This window comes from Paramormyrops kingsleyae, chromosome 1 (assembly GCF_048594095.1).
Source record: "Paramormyrops kingsleyae isolate MSU_618 chromosome 1, PKINGS_0.4, whole genome shotgun sequence".
Lineage (NCBI taxonomy): Eukaryota > Metazoa > Chordata > Actinopteri > Osteoglossiformes > Mormyridae > Paramormyrops > Paramormyrops kingsleyae.
In genome coordinates, this window is record NC_132797.1 from 3,178,662 (window position 1) to 3,199,327 (window position 20,666).

Genomic DNA, 20,666 nt, shown 5'->3' on the forward strand with positions numbered 1-20,666 from the left:
ACATTCCAAGACAGTTCAGGGATTCTCCCATAAATTGACAGCAGTTACCTGACTGCTATGAATGATGAGCAATGTCTGACCTGTTTTTCATTTCACGGGTGGGGTGTTCTCTGCTTATTTGGGTGGGTTTCCTTTAGTCTCCACCTCCCTGTAATCACTATGCCTACAGTGGGATGTCTGCAGCCCCATAACAATGACCTAATAAAGGCCTCTTCATATATGTCTCAGCATGTCTACATACTGCATGAGATGGAGAGAACGTAGGGGTGGGATTGTGATCTCCTACAGTGGAGAACTGCCAATAGCACCACCCTTTTCATTATGCTGCAGGTTCTACCAGTATATCAGCATAATAAAAATAAAGTCTTGAATCCAACCCTTCTACTGGAATGAAAAACAGCAAATCACTTGCGAATCACAAATAGGACACGGATTTCTCCTTTAACCACACAGGCGTCTTACCATATTTACACACAGAGTCCAAAATGACGAAGACAAATATTGGAATTATTCCAAACTGGGCTGGCCTTGCACAACCAAGTAAGTGGCATGTAATAAATTGTACTCATGTGCTTAAGGCACTCTGTTATTATGTATGGCTATTTCTAATGAAAGCAGGAAATTTGCATTACCATGGTTATCAGCAAAGTTGCGTGTTCAAGAGCCTGTGCTGAAAGCTACTGAAGGCCAGTGTGCCAGTGTGCCAGTGCCAGTGAGCCAGCCTCTTTATCAGCATGAATTGATTTCTTTTCAGTGTCTTACACATTCCATCTCATGCATTGTACTTTTAGGTTTTTTGGCATTAATGGATTATAATTTTCGTTTCTGGACCTAATAGGAATATGGACTTTTTATTTTATTTTACTTTTTATAGTCTCAACAAAAAAATGCCAAAAAAAAGTTAGTGATATTCAGACAGTGTGGATGATCTTCTGCTTCAGATCCAGTTGGGTTGGTTATTTTCCAGCTGGAGGTGTGAACGCAGAAACTTCAATCGAGAAATCCCAAGTAAATACAGGAACTACATTTAAGCAGATTCCACGGTGACACGGTGTCAGGCCATCGTCTGGTGACATCCCTGAAGACCACAGAGAAGAACAATGAGGATCAGTTGGCTACGAGGGGCTGTCGTATTGATGGTCGTGGCCGGTATTTCCTATATCGTCTCTATCAAAAGAGAAATACATTCCCAGAAGCAGAGTCTACACCCGGTCACGCAGAAGGACAAGTCCCAGAATCGGGAGATCATGGATAAGCTGCAGAACATGGAGTCTCACATGCACAAACTGGGTGAGTTCGGCGGGAGCCCAAATGGCTGTGAAATGTAACTAACGCTAAAACTAAAACTACAAGAAAATCGTTTCATAAACAAATAAAATAATATACGGAAAAAAAAAATCGGAAACTAAACGAAACCTACGAATATTGCTTCAGAAAATAACAGAAATACTTTATATGACCATTTTTAAATGCTATTTTGAAAAAGTCATATCAATTTTATAATGATCATTAATAATACCGGGAACATGTTCGCCCGTTTCATGGTTATTGATAAAGAGAAAAATATATAACGAACAAAACCAGACTGAGACCTATAATTAAAACTAAACTGGATTTCGATAAAAAAAAAATAATTTGAACACAGGTAATGTTCAGCGTTTAGTCTTTGGAAACATAAGGTTTTCTGCCCTTTTTTTTTGCAGGAGTTATTATTTATATTACATAAAATAATAAGGATGTTTCAGGAGGTTCAATACCGTGGTGAAATTAAAAGGGTTCTCCAAAGTACATTAATTCATAATCATGTAATTGGTAAAAAATATGCAAATTAATATTTTTTCTTTAAAGGATTTAAAGTCTCAAAGCGTTTATTGTCATATGTACAAGTAGAAATGTGCATTGATTTCTCTGTGCAATGAAATTCTTACTTTGCTGTCCATACTAAAATGCCGAGGTACAAGTAAAGCAAATTATAATGAATTGTAATTAACGATGTCATTGTGTCAATGCAAATATCAGTTCCTTAGTTTGATTTTCTGAAGTCTGCTGATAAATGTATTTGCTGAACTTTGGAAAATGTGCGGCAGTCTAAAGGCAATCGTCGCAAACACCCTCTAAACACCTCGTTGAAAATCAGCGTGAACTGGCTCATTGTGATACCAATAGTTTTTTGTTTGATTTCTATGATCTTTATAAGCGTGATTTAAAAATACTGTTGTTGTGCTTCTTATCATATCCTAGTATATGATGACTGCACGTGGGTTATAATGAATGCCATTGAATATTTTAATGTATTAGTTAAAACTATATATTTTGTGGTGTTACCGCTAACATTTTGGGGGAAAAACCTCGGTTTTTAAATGATTCATTACTAAAAGTGCAAACACAAACTCTTTTTCTATAATGTTAGCATGCCCGGGTGGTTGGCAGCCAATTGACTTTGAAACCCCAGAGATTTCTTTCATTTCATTGTCTTCCTTTCAACCTGTTTTCAATTATTCAGTATAAATGACGTATGAATATCTCACAACACGCAGCTGTAAAGCACCTTGGGGGGGACTCTGTTCTTATAAACGCTACATAAAAATAAATTGAACTGAATCAAGAACAGTTGTAAACCTAAGGCAGTGTGTCTGTTGACACGGCAGATTAGGAAAACCTACAGTATGAGACGCTTATCTGCACATTTTAAAAATATATGACCAAGAAAAAAAAAATCAAAAAACAACGCAGTACCATAACAACCATAATGAAGTAAATCCCGTTTAAACCCTGAATACGGTCGCATATCTGTAGCGATAAACACCCCTACAGTCTATAAGCCCGGTCTGAATGTCCTGGCGAAAGTGCCTTAAATCCACTGAGAGAGTAACTTTTAGAGGCAGTTTCTGCATTGCTTGTCATATACACACTCGCCTCAGATGAGTCAGCATGAAGTATTTGCAGCAGCGTATCCGGGTTCGTTATAAAAGAGCCGATAAACACACAGCATTAATGACGGGTCCTTTGCCAGCGTCCCCATGCCGGTGTGGTACTGTACGAAGAAGACGCGCAGAGCGCGTTTCGCTGGGGGCTTCTCGGGCCTTTCTGTAAGACATTGTGTCCCCCACCTTGGGTGCTGTCTACGTTACTGCTTACATCTCAAACAGAACAACAGTGACATGAACTGACAAATAGCATTAAGGTAATACAGAAAATGCAAACGGTGACCGGATACATTTCAACATCAATATTGTGCAGAGAGGGAGAAAAAAATAAAAGGAATTGGTACTAGTGATATTTGTGTAGCTGTATTTAATTTATTAGATTATTTGATGATTATTCGATGATGCCTACAAATTAAGTACTCGGCAATTTCGGAGCAGCAATTTAACAGAATGTGCTGGAGTTCTGCCTCATTCTACCGCTCAAACAATAAACACTATAATTCAGTCTTTCTGCAGAGTACAGAGCAAAATGAAAGCGAAAAGTGTCACTCCTTTTATTTATTATTTAACAAAATGGATATGACCACACCTTTGTAAACTAACCAGCTAAAAATAAGTTTAAACTAAGGACCTAGTAAATACGCGTCACACGGGGTATGGTGTCCAGTATGTCCAGTATCTCTTTTGCACAGAGAAACAACATTCTGAAATCCGCAAGCAATTATTATTAAGTATCATAATTAATATATTTACTTAGAAAGGTGTATATACACCTTAAACGTCTACTGCATGGTCAACCGGAATCAGGCCGTTCACGCCATTAACCATCTGAGCACACTGACTGCATGACGTTTCAGAGAATCGGAGAATTTTCAGCCGGTAACGCTGTCATGGAATTGAATCTATGCAGTAATATTGTACTGCATAGATTCGGTAAATGCAACATATATTTTGTGTTCATAAAATGTCCCCAACCCATCCAGTTGGGTAACTTTCGCTATTCCACCAACCCGCTGGCCAGATTGTCAGACAGCCATTTAAATTAGTTAACAGATAACATTAGATCGATAGAGGGCTAACGGTACACAAAATTCATTGTTCGATATAAAATTAGGTTTTGGGGTCACAGTTCGGTAAATATCAACAGGGAAAACTACTTTTAAATCATTATTAACACTGCAAACACAAAAACGGTTAGTAATAGTTGTAAAACAAATTCAATTAATGCATCGGTCTGTTAACAGACCTGGGGCAGAATCTGGCGCCACACTCACACTTCCAGACTATCACTCTCAAAAAGAAATCTCATAGCAAATAATCATTCCTTGAAAAACCTAATATTAGCCGCATCGAAAGTGTTGGGGTAGTTTGCAAACCCCACAGCCTATTTCCAAAGTAATAGAACTGTTACATACATGTAAATGCGTGTGCAGACTTTTCTCAAATTGAAAATCTCCAGCTGCCCAGTTGGCAAACCTGCTGTGGCATTTAAGAGAACATGTGCCACGTTTCTCGCAGAACATCTAATCGGCGATGTTATGAAAAATGACCCGACTTCGAAGGAGGATAAAAAGGGGAAGGAGGGGGTGAAGATGAAGAAGCTGTATCCGGACTCGTATCTCTTCAGAAGATGGGGCGACGGCCTTTCAGAAGCGGAGCAGCGAGAGGCGGAGGAACTTTTCCAGAAATATGGTTACAACACGTTTCTCAGCGATAGGCTGCCACTCAACAGAGAGCTTCCGGACACCAGAGACAGCAGGTGACCCGTCTGTCCCAGGCTTGGCGTCCAGTAGGGGAATCATGCAGATTGTCATGTGACACATCTGTGACCTACCAGGTTTTTGCGTCACTTAATAACAAATGCATCTGCGTTCCTTGTGTCAAACTGTACCTCATACTGAGATACTCAGCATAATCGTAGAGTAATTCAAACTGAGTGACAAAGTCTTGAAGTGCTGTTAATATTCCATCTAATCTGCAAAAATATGCAACATATTTAGTTTATTGACATTTTATCAACTGTATATAGTTCATATAGTGGAGCTAAGTGTGACACCAGGACAGACAGGAAGCCCCGTTTTGTTCATTTCATAGCGGAGTAATTAAACACACAGCTGAGGAGGATTTAAGATTGACAAACCCAGAGGGGAAATATTGCCTCAATATTTTGACACAGTCAAATCAGGTTATACCTAAAGACTGGCTTCTGAGACAACTAGAAGCAAGGAAAGGAAAGGTTTGTGTTCATTGACATTTATGAGATAAGTAGGGGTGCATTCAGTGGCAGAACAACTGTACACTGGGCCCTGGGGCAAAAATGGAGCATGCCCCCACCCCCAATCCGAATTGACACCTAGGGTCTGCCCCCACCCCCTTTCCAAATTGACACCTAGGGCCTGCCCCCACCCCCTTTCCAAATTCACACCTAGGGCCTGCCCCCCCCCCCCCCCTTTCCAAATTATCACCTAGGGCCTGCCCCTCCCCCCCTTTCAAAATTGACACCTAGGGCCTGCCCCCCCCCCCTTTCCAAATTATCACCTAGGGCCTGCCCCCACCCCCTTTCCAAATTCACACCTAGGGCCTGCCCCCCCTCTTTCCAAAGTCACACCTAGGGCCTGGCCCCACCACCTTTCTAAATTCACACCTAGGGCCTGCCCCCCCCCTTTCCAAATTCACACCTAGGGCCTGCCCCCACCCCCTTTCCAAAGTCACACCTAGGGCCTGCCCCCACCCCCTTTCCAAATTGACACCTAGGGCCTGCCCCCACCACCTTTCCAAATTCACACCTAGGGCCTGCCCCCACCCCCTTTCCAAATTCACACCTAGGGCCTGCCCCCACCCCCATTCCGAATTGACACCTAGGGCCTGCCCCCACCCCCATTCCGAATTGACACCTAGGGCCTGCCCCCACCCCCATTCCGAATTGACCCCTAGGGCCTGCCCCCACCCCCATTCCAAAGTCACACCTAGGGCCTGCCCCCACCGCCTTTCCAAATTCACACCTAGGGCCTGCCCCCACCCCCTTTCCAAATTCACACCTAGGGCCTGCCCCCACCCCCATTCCGAATTGACACCTAGGGCCTGCCCCCACCCCCATTCCGAATTGACCCCTAGGGCCTGCCCCCACCCCCATTCCGAATTGACACCTAGGGCCTGCCCCCACCCCCATTCCAAAGTCACACCTAGGGCCTGCCCCCACCGCCTTTCCAAATTCACACCTAGGGCCTGCCCCCACCCCCTTTCCAAATTCACACCTAGGGCCTGCCCCCACCCCCATTCCGAATTGACACCTAGGGCCTGCCCCCACCCCCATTCCGAATTGACCCCTAGGGCCTGCCCCCACCCCCATTCCGAATTGACACCTAGGGCCTGCCCCCACCCCCATTCCAAAGTCACACCTAGGGCCTGCCCCCACCGCCTTTCCAAATTCACACCTAGGGCCTGCCCCCACCGCCTTTCCAAATTCACACCTAGGGCCTGCCCCCACCCCCTTTCCAAATTCACACCTAGGGCCTGCCCCCACCCCCATTCCGAATTGACACCTAGGGCCTGCCCCCACCTCCATTCCGAATTGACCCCTAGGGCCTGCCCCCACCCCCATTCCGAATTGACACCTAGGGCCTGCCCCCACCCCCTTTCCAAATTCACACCTAGGGCCTGCCCCCCCTCTTTCCAAAGTCACACCTAGGGCCTGGCCCCACCACCTTTCTAAATTCACACCTAGGGCCTGCCCCCCCCCCCTTTCCAAATTCACACCTAGGGCCTGCCCCCACCCGCATTCCGAATTGACACCTAGGGCCTGCCCCCACCCCCATTCCGAATTGACCCCTAGGGCCTGCCCCCACCCCCATTCCGAATTGACACCTAGGGCCTGCCCCCACCCCCATTCCAAATTCACACCTAGGGCCTGCCCCCACCGCCGTTCCAAATTCACACCTAGGGCCTTCCCCCACCCCCTTTCCAAATTCACACCTAGGGCCTGCCCCCACCCCCCCTTTCAAAGTCACACCTAGGGCTTGCCCCCACCCCCTTTCCAAAGTCACACCTAGGGCCTGCCCCCACCCCCTTTCCAAATTCACACCTAGGGCCTGCCCCCACCCCCATTCCGAATTGACACCTAGGGCCTGCCCCCACCACCTTTCCAAATTCACACCTAGGTCCTGCCCCCACCCCCTTTCCAAATTCACACCTAGGGCCTGCCCCCACCCGCATTCCGAATTGACACCTAGGGCCTGCCCCCACCCCCATTCCGAATTGACCCCTAGGGCCTGCCCCCACCCCCATTCCGAATTGACACCTAGGGCCTGCCCCCACCCCCATTCCAAATTCACACCTAGGGCCTGCCCCCACCGCCGTTCCAAATTCACACCTAGGGCCTTCCCCCACCCCCTTTCCAAATTCACACCTAGGGCCTGCCCCCACCCCCCCTTTCAAAGTCACACCTAGGGCTTGCCCCCACCCCCTTTCCAAAGTCACACCTAGGGCCTGCCCCCACCCCCTTTCCAAATTGACACCTAGGGCCTGCCCCCACCACCTTTCCAAATTCACACCTAGGGCCTGCCCCCACCCCCTTTCCAAATTCACACCTAGGGCCTGCCCCCACCCCCATTCCGAATTGACACCTAGGGCCTGCCCCCACCCCCATTCTGAATTGACCCCTAGGGCCTGCCCCCACCCCCATTCCGAATTGACACCTAGGGCCTGCCCCCACCCCCATTCCAAATTCACACCTAGGGCCTGCCCCCACCGCCTTTCCAAATTCACACCTAGGGCCTGCCCCCACCCCCTTTCCAAATTCACACCTAGGGCCTGCCCCCACCCCCATTCCGAATTGACCCCTAGGGCCTGCCCCCACCCCCATTCCGAATTGACACCTAGGGCCTGCCCCCACCCCCATTCCGAATTGACCCCTAGGGTCTGCCCCCACCCCCATTCCAAATTCACACCTAGGGCCTGCCCCCACCACCTTTCTAAATTCACACCTAGGGCCTGCCCCCACCCCCTTTCCAAATTCACACCTAGGGCCTGCCCCCCCTCTTTCCAAATTCACACCTAGGGCCTGCCCCCCCCCCTTTCCAAATTCACACCTAGGGCCTGCCCCCACCCCCTTTCCAAATTATCACCTAGGGCCTGCCCCCCCCCTTTCCAAATTCACACCTAGGGCCTGCCCCCCCCCTTTCCAAATTATCACCTAGGGCCTGCCCCCACCCCCTATCCAAATTCACACCTAGGGCCTGCCCCCACCCCCTTTCCAAATTCACACCTATGGCCTTCCCCCACCCCCTTTCCAAATTATCACCTAGGGCCTGCCCCCCCCCTTTCCAAATTATCACCTAGGGCCTGCCCCCCCCCTTTACAAATTATCACCTAGGGCCTGCCCCCACCCCCTATCCAAATTCACACCTAGGGCCTGCCCCCACCCCCTTTCCAAATTCACACCTATGGCCTTCCCCCACCCCCTTTCCAAATTATCACCTAGGGCCTGCCCCCCCCCCCCCCTTTCCAAATTATCACCTAGGGCCTGCCCCCCCCCTTTCCAAATTCACACCTAGGGCCTGCCCCCTCCCCCCTTTCCAAATTATCACCTAGGGCCTGCCCCCACCCCCTTTCCAAATTCACACCTAGGGCCTGCCCCCCCCCCCCCCCCTTTCCAAATTGACACCTAGGGCCTGGCCCCACCACCTTTCTAAATTCACACCTAGGGCCTGCCCCCCCCTTTCCAAATTGACACCTAGGGCCTGCCCCCACCCCCTTTCCAAATTCACACCTAGGGCCTGCCCCCCCCCCCCCTTTCCAAATGATCACCTAGGGCCTGCCCCCACCCCTTTTCTAAATTCACACCTAGGACCTGCCCCCACCCCCTTTCCAAATTCACACCTAGGGCCTGCCCCCACCCCCTTTCCAAATTGACACCTAGGGCCTGCCCCCACCCCCTTTCTAAATTCACACCTAGGGCCTGCCCCCACCCCCTTTCCAAATTGACACCTAGGGCCTGCCCCCACCCCCTTTCTAAATTCACACCTAGGGCCTGCCCCCCCTCTTTCCAAAGTCACTCCTTGGGCCTGCCCCCCCTCTTTCCAAAGTCACTCCTTGGGCCTGCCCCCACCCCCATTCCAAATTCACACCTAGGGCCTGCCCCCACCCCCCCTTTCAAAGTCACACCTAGGGCCTGCCCCCCCCTTTCCAAATTCACTACTAGGGCCTGCCTCCCCCCTTTCCAAATTCACACCTAGGGCTTGCCCCCCCCCCCTTCCAAAGTCACACCTAGGGCCTGCCCCCCCCCACCCCCTTTCCAAATTCACTACTAGGGCCTGCCCCCACCCCCCTTTCCAAAGTCACACCTAGGGCCTGCCCCCCCCCTTTCCAAATTCACACCTAGGGCCTGCCCCCACCCCCCCTTTCCAAAGTCACACCTAGGGCCTGCCCCCCCCCCCTTTCCAAATTCACACCTAGGGCCTGCCCCCCCCCTTTCCAAAGTCACACCTAGGGCCTGCCTCCGCCAGTTGCAGCAGTTGCAGATGATGAAATTTAAGCAGCCTCCAAATTTCATACCCATCATGCACTGCAGTAGTTACTAAAGTCCACAAACATGATTTTTTTAAGTACAACCCTTGACAAGAGTTTTTCTACAAAACATTACAAACTATTACATTTCAACATTGTTTTAAGTATTGCACCAAATATTTTTTTGTGTTTTGATTCCCACCATAATGAGATTATATGGATAAGAATGAGAGATATAAAAGTAGCATGTCATAGGAGATCCAGACCTGGGGCAACTGAATGAAGTTAATTACTGGTGAGCTACACTGGTAATTGATGCATCAGTGTGTATTTGATATGATGGTTCCATTCAAACTGTCTGATTTCCTTATTGACTCTGTCACTGCCTAGATGTGTTGGCAAGAAATACCCAGAGGACCTCCCTAACCTGAGTGTGGTGCTGATCTATCTGGATGAAGCTCTGTCCGTCATCAAGAGAGCCATCCGCAGCATCATTGACAAGACCCCAGCCAGACTTCTGAAGGAGATCATACTGGTCGACGACTGCAGCTCCAATGGTTTGTTTTGCTAGATTTTTGTAATGTTATTGAGAATGTCATAGTCAGGGAAAGTTAACCTGTCTGTACACCGACCAACAGGTCCGTGGCGAGGTTCATCCATGGTAAAAAATGATCATAAGCCAGTTGTGTCATTGAGAAATTTGTATTTCTTTATTAAATATGTTAATTCCTTCTATCATATGTAGCCCCCCCTTAAGGTACACTGACTACGCCACCCTTTGCCTGGCCTGTCTCTAATACTACCCAGCAAAGGGACCAAGTTCCGACAAAATGTACAAATGCAGAGTTCGTAGAAAAATAGAAAAATATACAATCTTTATTGAGAATTCATTTAAAGCAAATGAGCATCTTTGAAACTTGACCATTCCTAAATAAAAATAAATTTCTAATTAAAAAAGAACCAAAAATAAACAAAACAAAACAAAAAGGAAAAAAAAGGAAAAAAAAGGAAAACAATCGCCCGGTCGCTGTAACAGGAGCCCACTACCCTACAGAGAGGGACACACCAGAAACCAGGGTTACGTTAACACACGTGACTGCAGAGACCCATTAGCCCTGCTATCCACTGCAATTCCCACCACGGCACACCTCACAATACTCCACTACCGTAAAAGGTGAACACCCAGGCTTCACACTGTCTAACACAGCAAGACTTGCAATCGTTAATACATGCAAAGAAACAAACTAAGAAACCCGGCTTTCGCACTGTCCTCTCCCTGGCCCAGTAGACTCTCTGCCGACCCGGCGCCCGGGCTAACGAGGAATAAGGAGAAGGGCAACAACAGGGAGCGTAAAGGAAGAGAAAAAAAAGAAAAAGAAAAAAATCCACTCTAGCCTGCGATACACAAGCAGTCTTCACACTGCATAGCGTTATACAGTACAATCAGCGCAGGCTAGAGTAAGACAAAAAAAACTATACACAACTAATACAATTACGAAACTATGAGCAGCACCACATTCACGCTGTATATAGAGAACAGCAGCCATTAGGGCAACACAGCCACATAAACCTGTCCCGGCCTCCACCGCGCACACTAGAGGTTGAGCTGGCAGACAACCCGTCCCGGTACAATCACAGCTACCGACATCTGCGCCGATCACACGCCAACTCGGCACTCTGTAACTCTGAGAGCAGAACCAACCGCATGCGCCACCAGGCTACACGCCCGCTCGGGAACCAGTATTTTTCCCCCGTCAACCTTTCCCGTCACGAAAGGCAGAAACAGCCCACCACACGCGGCACGCCACCAACTGCGCTCGCCCTGGCTATAAGGGCCCCACCTGCCTTTAAACTTACTTTAGGTACCCACCCAATGCCTGTCCAAATTCCCATCAACTACTCAGCAACTACATAGCTGCCCCTATCAGATCCTGATCTAAAATCATCCACCGGCTACACATAGACTCATATAAAATACTACGGGATAGCAGCTCAACTACCAAAAAGAAAAGGGTAAATAGAACACCCCTGACGAACACCTCGCTCAATACCGAATCTGTTAGAGGTAGAAGAGTGCAGGGTAACTGAGTTATTTATATCTGTATAAAACATACTGATGACATTGATGAACTTATCACCAAGACCAAAAAGCTTCAACAAGCACAACAGAACATTGTGTACAATAGTGTCAAAGGCTTTAAAAAAAATCAAAATCCAGAAAAAGAATAATCCACTCCTCCTAAGTAGTCCAAGAGATCCAGTATTAATCTAATGTTTAATCTAATGTTTATGTTAATTAATCTAATGTTATCAATAGTCAGCGCTGAAATACAACTTCTCAAAGTTTTTCTTCTCCAAAGAATAGTAATAAACAGTATTCTGTTCTCCTTCTTCAAGCCATTTAGCTCGGGTTCTTATAAAGGCCCTTAGCCAGATTCAGATACATTTGGTCCAGCTCAAGTTGAACAGAGGTCAGTTCCAATTCTTCCTCTTCCTCATCAGTGTATCAAGTTTATATAGTATTTCAGATTCCAATGAGTAATCTGGGCATGTAATATACAGAAGGAACCTTGGTATTTAGATCGATACGCTTTGACCTCGGCTACGACTGAAACAAATAAATCTTTCTTTGCCACATAGGTGTTTTGCTTATAAATATTACAAATAATAAATGTTACATTTCCCAGTTTTACTACCAAAAAGAACCATCTACCATCAATAGAGGAGGAGTGTGCTAAGATATCTCCTTTGAATTTATGCAAGAGAAAACAGCAACTCCAGCGTGACTGGATCCTTGACTATGGTAAATCGAACCCCACCGAGCTCTCCAGAGTTTGGAATCAGCCTCATTGGAATGGGTTTCCTGTAGCAAAACAAAATCAGCCTCACTGTGTTTGAAGTACAGAAAAACAGCTTTCCTCTATGTAATGTCCCGTATACCTTTTACATTCAAAAATATAATATTCAAAGAACTCTAAGCCATAAGTATGATCAACCGAAAAATTATGACCTTCGAGTATGAATGAAAGAACCAGAAGTTGACTGGTAAACTTTCAGAAACAGGTAGACAGTAGCTACACAATACCAGAGATCCGCAATGAATTATCTATGACCCGTTATATAGCAAACAACGGAAAAAAGACAAAAACAACAGGTAATCAACAGTAATACGGAATATAATTGACACGGAGGATTTTAGAATCCCTCTCCCTCCAGGTTAGGTCACGGTAATGCCTTATAGAGAGGAGGATGATGACCGAACGAGGGGGACCATCTTTTCTTCACGGGCCAACGCAATGTACAATGTCCACCGCCTCCTTTAACTTGTCCAAAGCTTTCAGTGCTGCATTCTCCAAAACATTTATGATCGCCATTCTGATATCCTCGTCTCTCTCCTCTTTCATACCATGTAGCTTATTAAGTGACCATCTGCAACTGCAGTGATGAACATCCGCAACAGTGACCCTCAGGGTCTTATTTTCTGCATTCAGCTTTTCAACCTTTTCCTTCAGCAAAGCTACTTTAAGTTGCTGTTCGCCCATATCGGTCACAAGTTGGTTAACCGTTGTAGAGAGCGATGCGACAGCATCCGAGGTTGACAAAGACACTTTTTCAAAGGAAGAAACTTTTTCAAACAAAGCTTTGGAGGTTTTGCCATTCTTTACAGAAAGATCTTTCATAGCTTTCAGTATTTCATTTGTATAACTATCTGTTATTTTTTATTGATCTGGTTTTAATTTTTAGAGGAAGTTTCTCCGGCATTTCTTGCAGGGGCTGAGCTAAATCATCATTACAACCTTTTGGTTCCAGATCAAACCACGACGAAGTGATATTTTTGGACTTCCCGGTAGTATTAGCTTTCCTGCTAGCTTTGGTCTGAGATACATCCATTTCTTCCATCATTTTCTTTCCAACAACAGGCCAAAGTCTGTTTTTTTCGCCTCAAAGTAGCGATATGGATTTGGACCATAACTAATAGTTGTGGGCGTGTCCATAACTATTTGCATTAGTTCATTAAAATACAGTCTTTAACTTTAGTTAGATTACGGAGATCTCAGAATACTGATTTAGCTTTTATTTGATCACTCAAGCTAAGATCTGCATCCATTATTTACATTTTTTTTTTTTTTACACTTTTGTCCTGCAATCTAGGTAAGCACCAAGTTTCTGCCTTCTCTCTTTGTTCCCACACAAAACAATATTTGTTTTATCTTTATTTAAATGAAGGATATTTTGTTGCATTCAGTTATTAACCTTTTTAAGGCACAGACACAGTGAGACTATGACTATAGTCATTTGTGAAAAAGCTAAATAGATCTGGGTGCTGTCTGCATAGCTATGGTGAGCAACCTTGTACACTTTGAAAATCTCACCAAGTTCAATCATGTGCAGGTCGAACATCCAATGGGCCAAGGATAGATCCTTGTGGGACTCTGTACGTCACGGCAGTTTTCTCTGATTCATAATTGCCGATAGAGACAAAATAAAAAGCACGATTAAATGATGTGTTGCTCTGCAGAGGACCTAAAGGACATGCTGAATGCCTACATCGCTTTCATCCATGAAAAGCGGCCTGGTCTGGTGAAGATGGTGAGGCACCCAAAGCAGTTGGGACTGGCTGCAGCTCGAGTGTCGGGGTGGGAGGTGGCTACTGGAGATGTGGTGGCCATCCTTGATACTCACATTGAAGTCCATGTAGAATGGTACGAACAGCTTCCATTACCCATACAGACCCATTGCTATAAAAACACTTTGGATAAACACGTCAGGAACTTGTTCTGTCTACCTCTGCAGGGCAGAACCGCTGCTGGCTCGTATCAAGGAGGACCGAACTTTGGTATTGAGCCCTGTTTTCGACAACGTGAAATATGATAACCTGGAGGTCATCCCTTATAATGCAGCAGCTGATGGTTTTGACTGGGCTCTGTGGTGCATGTATGAAACATTCAGACCCGAGTGGTATAAACTCAATGATCCATCCCAACCTGGCAAGTGAGTAACACACAGACTCTTTCCCAGTGAAACATCTATTGCAATCTCTATAATCCAGCACTGTGAAGCAATCATCCTGTTATTCCTACAATAAACACAGTTTTGTAATGTAAGGGTTAATGCACGACAAGCCACACTTGAAGCGCCATGGTTACTACACATTTGTATGTATAGACAAAATTTTCATGAAAGTACATTTATATCGCCACCGTTGTTAGTTTGTTAGTTATAAGCCAATTGTTAGTTCGAAATTGGCCGGTGTTAAGCCCAAAGACCGACTTTTCGGTACAAATGTTTAGTAACTGTAGTATAAGTCGGTTAACGTACTTTAGGCTATACATTATGCACTTTAAACACACAGCTGCCTGATAAAGAAATTTAAATACATATCATGAGTTATATTAATTTAGCTTAATGTACCTTTTGCTATTAAATTGCATTATGGGTAAAAGTAAAACCCAGTTTATTTACTTACAATTTATTAAAACTGGACTTGCGTGCCACTAGGATAGGCATATTAAACAGGACTGTAAAATATGACTGGGCTACATTACATCAGTAAATCATTTTGGTGTTAAATCACTGACCATAGGTCTGGTCCTTAGTGTGAAGCACTGATATTGTATAACTAATTTGTAACAGTTTCTTTGTTTTAATACTTTCAATAAATTCTTAATTGTAATATACTTCTGCAATTTTAAGTAACAAAGATTAATAGCGCATTGATTTACTATGGTAACAGAAAATTAACCGATACACTTCTGACCAATCAGATTCAGCAGTAATGTGGTGTAAATATTTCCCTTCTGATTTCCAGGAGTCCGTCCGTCATGGGAATTCTTGTGGTCGACAGGCTTTTCTTTGGAGAGATTGGATTACTGGATAAAGGAATGAAAGTGTACGGTGGGGAGAATGTGGAGCTGGGAATTCGTGTAAGTTCAATGGAAGTGATTAATCAGATCATTTCATAAGTTGGTGCTTCATAAATTATGTAAAACATACAGTAATATGCAAAGGTCTTAGACACTCAAAGATGATTGTGGCAGCGAGCGGGTAGCAATACCAGTACACGACTACGCCACCTGGGAAATTTCACCCCAGGAAATATTACACTAAATTAAGAGCACACAGGTTCGTTTTACTGAATGGAGCTGGAGACGTGTTTATACAATTAATTTAGTGAAAAGATAAAACAAGCACTTTAGCATCAGCAACCGCGAAGAAAAAAAATAAAAAGAACCAACGACCAGACTTTGGCTACTTGCTGACTAACCCCAGCAAGAAACAGTTGTTCAATAAGGTTGATCCAAAGGGGGAATGGAGTCCACTAACACACACACACAGACGTGCTCCACCACACAAATGTACTGCATACGGTGAAAGTATGAACACCACCCCAGACCAATCAAATCTGCTCCTCAGCCGATCAAATATGAAATAAAGACAGCCACTGGTATACCACAAAATGAAAAGTAAAGAAAATACATCAAGCTAACCCCGAATCTGCGTGGTACTGTATTAAAATCAGTAGACAAGAAAGCAATGAGTAGCAGAATATACAGTTTCCCTGTAGCAGTCCCAAACAGAAAGAGCAGCCCCAACGTCTGTTGCTAATTAAGCCACAATCCTAGGGAAATGAAACGGCTCCAGTAACCAGGAAGCGACGCGGCGATCCTTAGCGCGTCCCAGCCAGGACTCCCCGGATCAGGAGCTTCCAACCGCAGTTATTGGGCGGTGTTGAATTAACCACAGACAAACCAAAATGGACGGAAAAGGAAACAAAACAGCAGCGACAGTGCAAACGTGCCACCATACCCCACCAAGCCACTGCAATCCGGGAGGGGGAGTTACCGGAGGAGACGGAGGATCAGGGAAAATGCGGGGTTTAATAAATAAAATGCAACACACACGAGCGGTAAAGCAAAATGACAATACAATGACCGGACTGGGGAAACAAACGGAAACGCGGATTAAATACAGAGGACTCATTGACAACAATCGGGAACAGCTGGTAAATACGGGGAATCCACAAGGGGTTAATAAGGGGGCGTGGCACACAAGAGGAGCGGATGATCGGGGTGTGACACTTAGGCTACTGTGATTTTCATTTAGCAACCATGTTTCATAATGACCTGGAGTGTAATTCCCTAAAGCACAGTTGCTAACTATATTAGCAATTTACATAGTTGGAACCGTGCAACTGAATGGGTCCAACTACGTAAGTTGCTACCAGGAGCTTTTGGGAAACATACCCCTGGTCACTGGAACGGAGTTTGGTCACTAAACGAGGAGTCCTTGTAATGTTATATCTCAGGCTTGTGTGTCTCCTGCTGCAGGTGTGGTCGTGTGGAGGCAGCATAGAGGTGGTACCCTGTTCCAAGATCGCCCACATAGAGAGAGCCCACAAACCTTACCAGCGCGACTTACGCGACACCATGTTGAGGAACGCTCTGAGAGTAGCCGAGGTCTGGATGGACGAGTACAAGTCGAACGTTTATGTGGCCTGGAACATTCCCATTAAGGTGAAGTAGCTACGGCGGATGGGGCTCGATGCCAGTGGTCTTCTCACATATTTCCGGGCTTTCCATTAATTTTCAGCTTTCTGTTCCCATCTGCTTGCCTTCAGGACCATGGCATTGATATCGGCGACATCTCAGAAAGGAAGCAGCTGAGGGAGAGACTGAAGTGTAAACCCTTCAAGTGGTACCTGGACAATGTGTATCCAGCCCTGGAACCTCACACCGGCCTCATTGCCTACGGCACTGTACGTTATGCTTGGGGAAATTCTGCCGTCGTATTTACAGCTTGCTGGATTTTAGGTGCCCTACATTATATCTGAGGCATGTTTGTCGTTTTGCATTGTCACATGAGGGAAAGATTAAGAGGCCATTTAGTGCCCAGAGGAGTGGGTTTATTTACAGTGTGGGCAGGGCAGTGAGGCTGGTTAGTAGGAAGGTGAAGTGTCTGGTGCTTATCAAATCCATGGGCGTTGCCAGTCTGTCAGTCAGCATCTGGTTTAGGAGATAACGTTACAACAAGTACTGCTCTCACAATGCCCTGCTTGGCCAAGTTGGTGAAAAGAAGTATGTGAGAGAGAATAACAGGGAGGGGCAGGACAGGGAGGGGTAGGACACACCTGCCCCCCCACCGGACTGTGAATGTGCCCTGCAGAGCCTCGCTGCATAATTGAGCTTTGGAGCAATACAATGCGGCACTGCAGCACAGAATTCATCGCAAAGACTGTCATCATGACCTCATGCCCACAGTACCCGAGGAACAAAGATTATATGCATATCCATTGGGTTGCTGTTCTTTTTTTGCAGTTTTGTATGTTCCGATATCAACAAGGAGGTGTTATTGTCATCAGCATTGGTGAACTTGGTCAACAGTTGGCTGACAGTTAGTTGGGCTCAACATGGGCACGCTGGAGCAGCCTTTGAATGAGAATGCCAAGGGTCCTGTGGCTCTGCATTCACTGCCAGGTTGCTCTTTCTGGGGCATGTCTGGGGATGGAGAACTACTGAGCCCAACTGGGGATATAGTCAGGCAGTGGAAAGTATATTTTGAGGATCTCCTGAATCCCACTGATGTGCCTTCCTCAGAAGTAGAAGAGCTGGAAGACTCAGATGGGGACTTACCCATTTTTGTGGGTCACTACAGTAGTCAAACAATTCTTTGGTGTAAAGGCTCCGGGTGTGAATGAGATTCGCCCTGAATTCCTGAAAGCCCTTGATGTTGGGTTGTCTTGGCTGATATTCAATATTGTGTGGACGCTGGGGACAGCGCCTTTGGATTAGCAGACTGGTGTGGTGGTCCCAGTTTTTAAGAATGGGGACCAGTGGATGTGTCCCAACTTTAGGGGGATCACACTCCTCAGCCTCCCTGGGAAGGTCTAGGCTGGGATACTGGAGAGGAAGGTCCGTCCATTGGTCAAACCTCACGTCCAGGAGGTACAATGTGGATTCCGTCCTGGTCGCAGAACACTGGACCAGCTCCTCAACCTCACAAGGATACTAGAGGGTTCATGGGAGTTTGCCCAACCAGTCTATATTTGTTTTGTGGACTTGGAAAAGCTATATGACCGTGTCCCTTGGGGGGTCCTGTGGGGGATCAGATCCCTGTACAAACGGAGCGAGAGTTTGGTTCACATTGCCAGCAGTAAGTCAGACTCGTTCTTTGTGAGTACTGGACTCCGCCAAGGCTGTCCTTTGTCACTGACTCTGTTCATAATTTTTATGGACAGAATTTCTAGGTGGAGGGGGTCTGGTTTGGGGACCTCAGGATCAGGTCTTTGCTTTTTGCAGATAATGTGGTCCTTTTGCCGTCATTGGGCATGCACTGGGGCGGTTTGCAGCTGAGTGTGACGCGGCCAAGATGAGGATCAGCACCTCCAAGTCTGAGGCCATGGTTCTTGACTGGAAGAGGGTAGATTGCCCTCTACTGGTGGGAGATGAGTTGCTGCCACAAGCGGAGTTTAAGTATCTCAGGGTCTTGTTCATGAGTTAGGGAAGAACGGAGCAGGAGATTGACAGGCGGATCGGTGCAGTGATGGCTGTAATGTGGACACTAATGCTTTGTCATGGTAAAGACGGAGCTGAGCTGGAATGAAAAGCTTTCAATTTACCAGTCAAAACGTTCCTGAAGGAATAAAATTGTGGTTACAAGTGGCACAAATGAGTTTCCTCTGTGGGGTGTCTGGGCTCAGCCTTAGGGTGAGGAGCTAAGGCATTCGGGAGGGGCTCAAAGTAGAGCCACTGCTCCTCCAAACTGAAAGGAGCCTGTTATCCGACCCCAGATAAGTGGCAGAAAAAGGATGGATGGATGGATATACATGATTTTTTTGTAGAATTTTTAACATGGCTTATGCACTAAGAACACAGGCAACCTCACCAGGGACAACCCAGTCAAAAAGAAAGGACATTCTGTAGAATGCTGTAACATTATACCCCCCCACACACAAAAAATAGATAAATAAACAAATGTTGAGGAAAAAATGGGAAAAAAAAAAATAATCCACTATACAAGGTAGCAACATAGTAGTGTACTGTGTGCTACTGGGAAGCAGGGCTCGACCAGTAGGTCGGGATGTTGTTGCAGTACAGGGGGGCCCCCGAGTCAGTGGGTACAGCATCCAGCTGGGGGGAGCTCTCATGTTCCAAAAAGGGCAGCCAGGTGTATGAAATACAGCAGTGTTTGATATTTGATATTGTGCAAGTTTCTGAAAATGAGTAATTAACTACAATTAGTAGTTAATTCAAAAGTAATTTAGGCGTAAAGACAATTTCCCCATGGGGACAATAAAGTATCAATTATTATTATCATAAGTAATTAGTTAATTTCAATTCTTTTATTAATGCATATATATCTATATTATTTTAGTGTTACTGCTGTGACACAGTGCGAGACAATACTTTATTACGGTACCTAACATCACTATAATTAAAAGTAAGTAATGAAACAATGAAACGTTTATGACAACCTGGCAATCAGTCTGTTTAATTCTGCCTGGCTTATGACTGGCTTTGAAATCAAGGCATGGCTGTTTGGATGGAGTGGCTCGTGTACAGTGGCTCTCGGACTGGGGTTATATCCCATTAGCTTTGCAGAAGCGGGTGGCCGGTACAGCGGTGCCGTAGTCATTACCGGTGTTGTTACGGACACGGACACACCTTTGAATAAGGAATATTGAATATTGAACTGGCTACTGCATGCTTACTCCCTCAACTTACTCTCTATTGAGCGTCCTTGGAGTACTGCGCAAAAGACAGACTTCCAGATCAGAGATGAGGCAGGACAAGTCCTGATCTTGTGGCTGAGTTTAGTTGGTCCTAGGCAGAGGTGGAAAGTTGAAGTCCAGAGAGTAAATCCAGACCAAGATTCTGTTTCAACCAACTGAAATCGCCCAGGGTGCCTTTCTGTGTGGAGTTTGCATGTTCTCCCCATGCATGTGTGGGTTTCCTCCCACAGTCCAAAGATATGCAGATTAGGTCAACTGGCTACTCTAAATTTCCCATAGGTGTGACTGTGAGTGTGGTGGACTGGCGACCTGGGTGGATTGCCCAGGGTGTACCCCGCCTCTCGCCCGAAGATGCTGGGATTGGCTCCAGCTTCCCTGCGACCCAGGTGGATTAAGTGTTATAGATGATGGATGGATAGAATATCAATTACATTCTCGCTGCCCAATGAAAACCATCCATCATCTACCACTTGTCTGGGGTTCGGGTCGCGGGGGTAGCAGCTTCA

General features: G+C 46.0%; 1 protein-coding gene across 5 annotated transcripts in view; it reads left to right on the forward strand.

Moving 5' to 3' along the window:
• Positions 1-393: 393 nt before the first annotated feature.
• The window catches only part of LOC111851231 (probable polypeptide N-acetylgalactosaminyltransferase 8), a 30,205-nt gene continuing 9,932 nt past the window's right edge, over positions 394-20,666 (forward strand). For 2 of the 5 annotated variants that reach the window (XR_011992826.1, XM_072715941.1), the window contains exons 1-8: positions 583-1,290; positions 4,446-4,686; positions 9,822-9,988; positions 13,951-14,134; positions 14,226-14,423; positions 15,241-15,355; positions 16,760-16,945; positions 17,050-17,187. Coding sequence is in view for 4 of the 5 variants with exons in the window: in XM_072715941.1 (XP_072572042.1) it covers positions 1,101-1,290; positions 4,446-4,686; positions 9,822-9,988; positions 13,951-14,134; positions 14,226-14,423; positions 15,241-15,355; positions 16,760-16,945; positions 17,050-17,187 (1,419 nt within the window). In the remaining variant the exon portion in view is untranslated. Of the gene's footprint in view, positions 541-582; positions 1,291-4,445; positions 4,687-9,821; positions 9,989-13,950; positions 14,135-14,225; positions 14,424-15,240; positions 15,356-16,759; positions 16,946-17,049; positions 17,188-20,666 lie in introns of those variants that run through there. The other 3 variants (XM_072715920.1, XM_072715897.1, XM_072715875.1) reach the window with 3 other exon arrangements.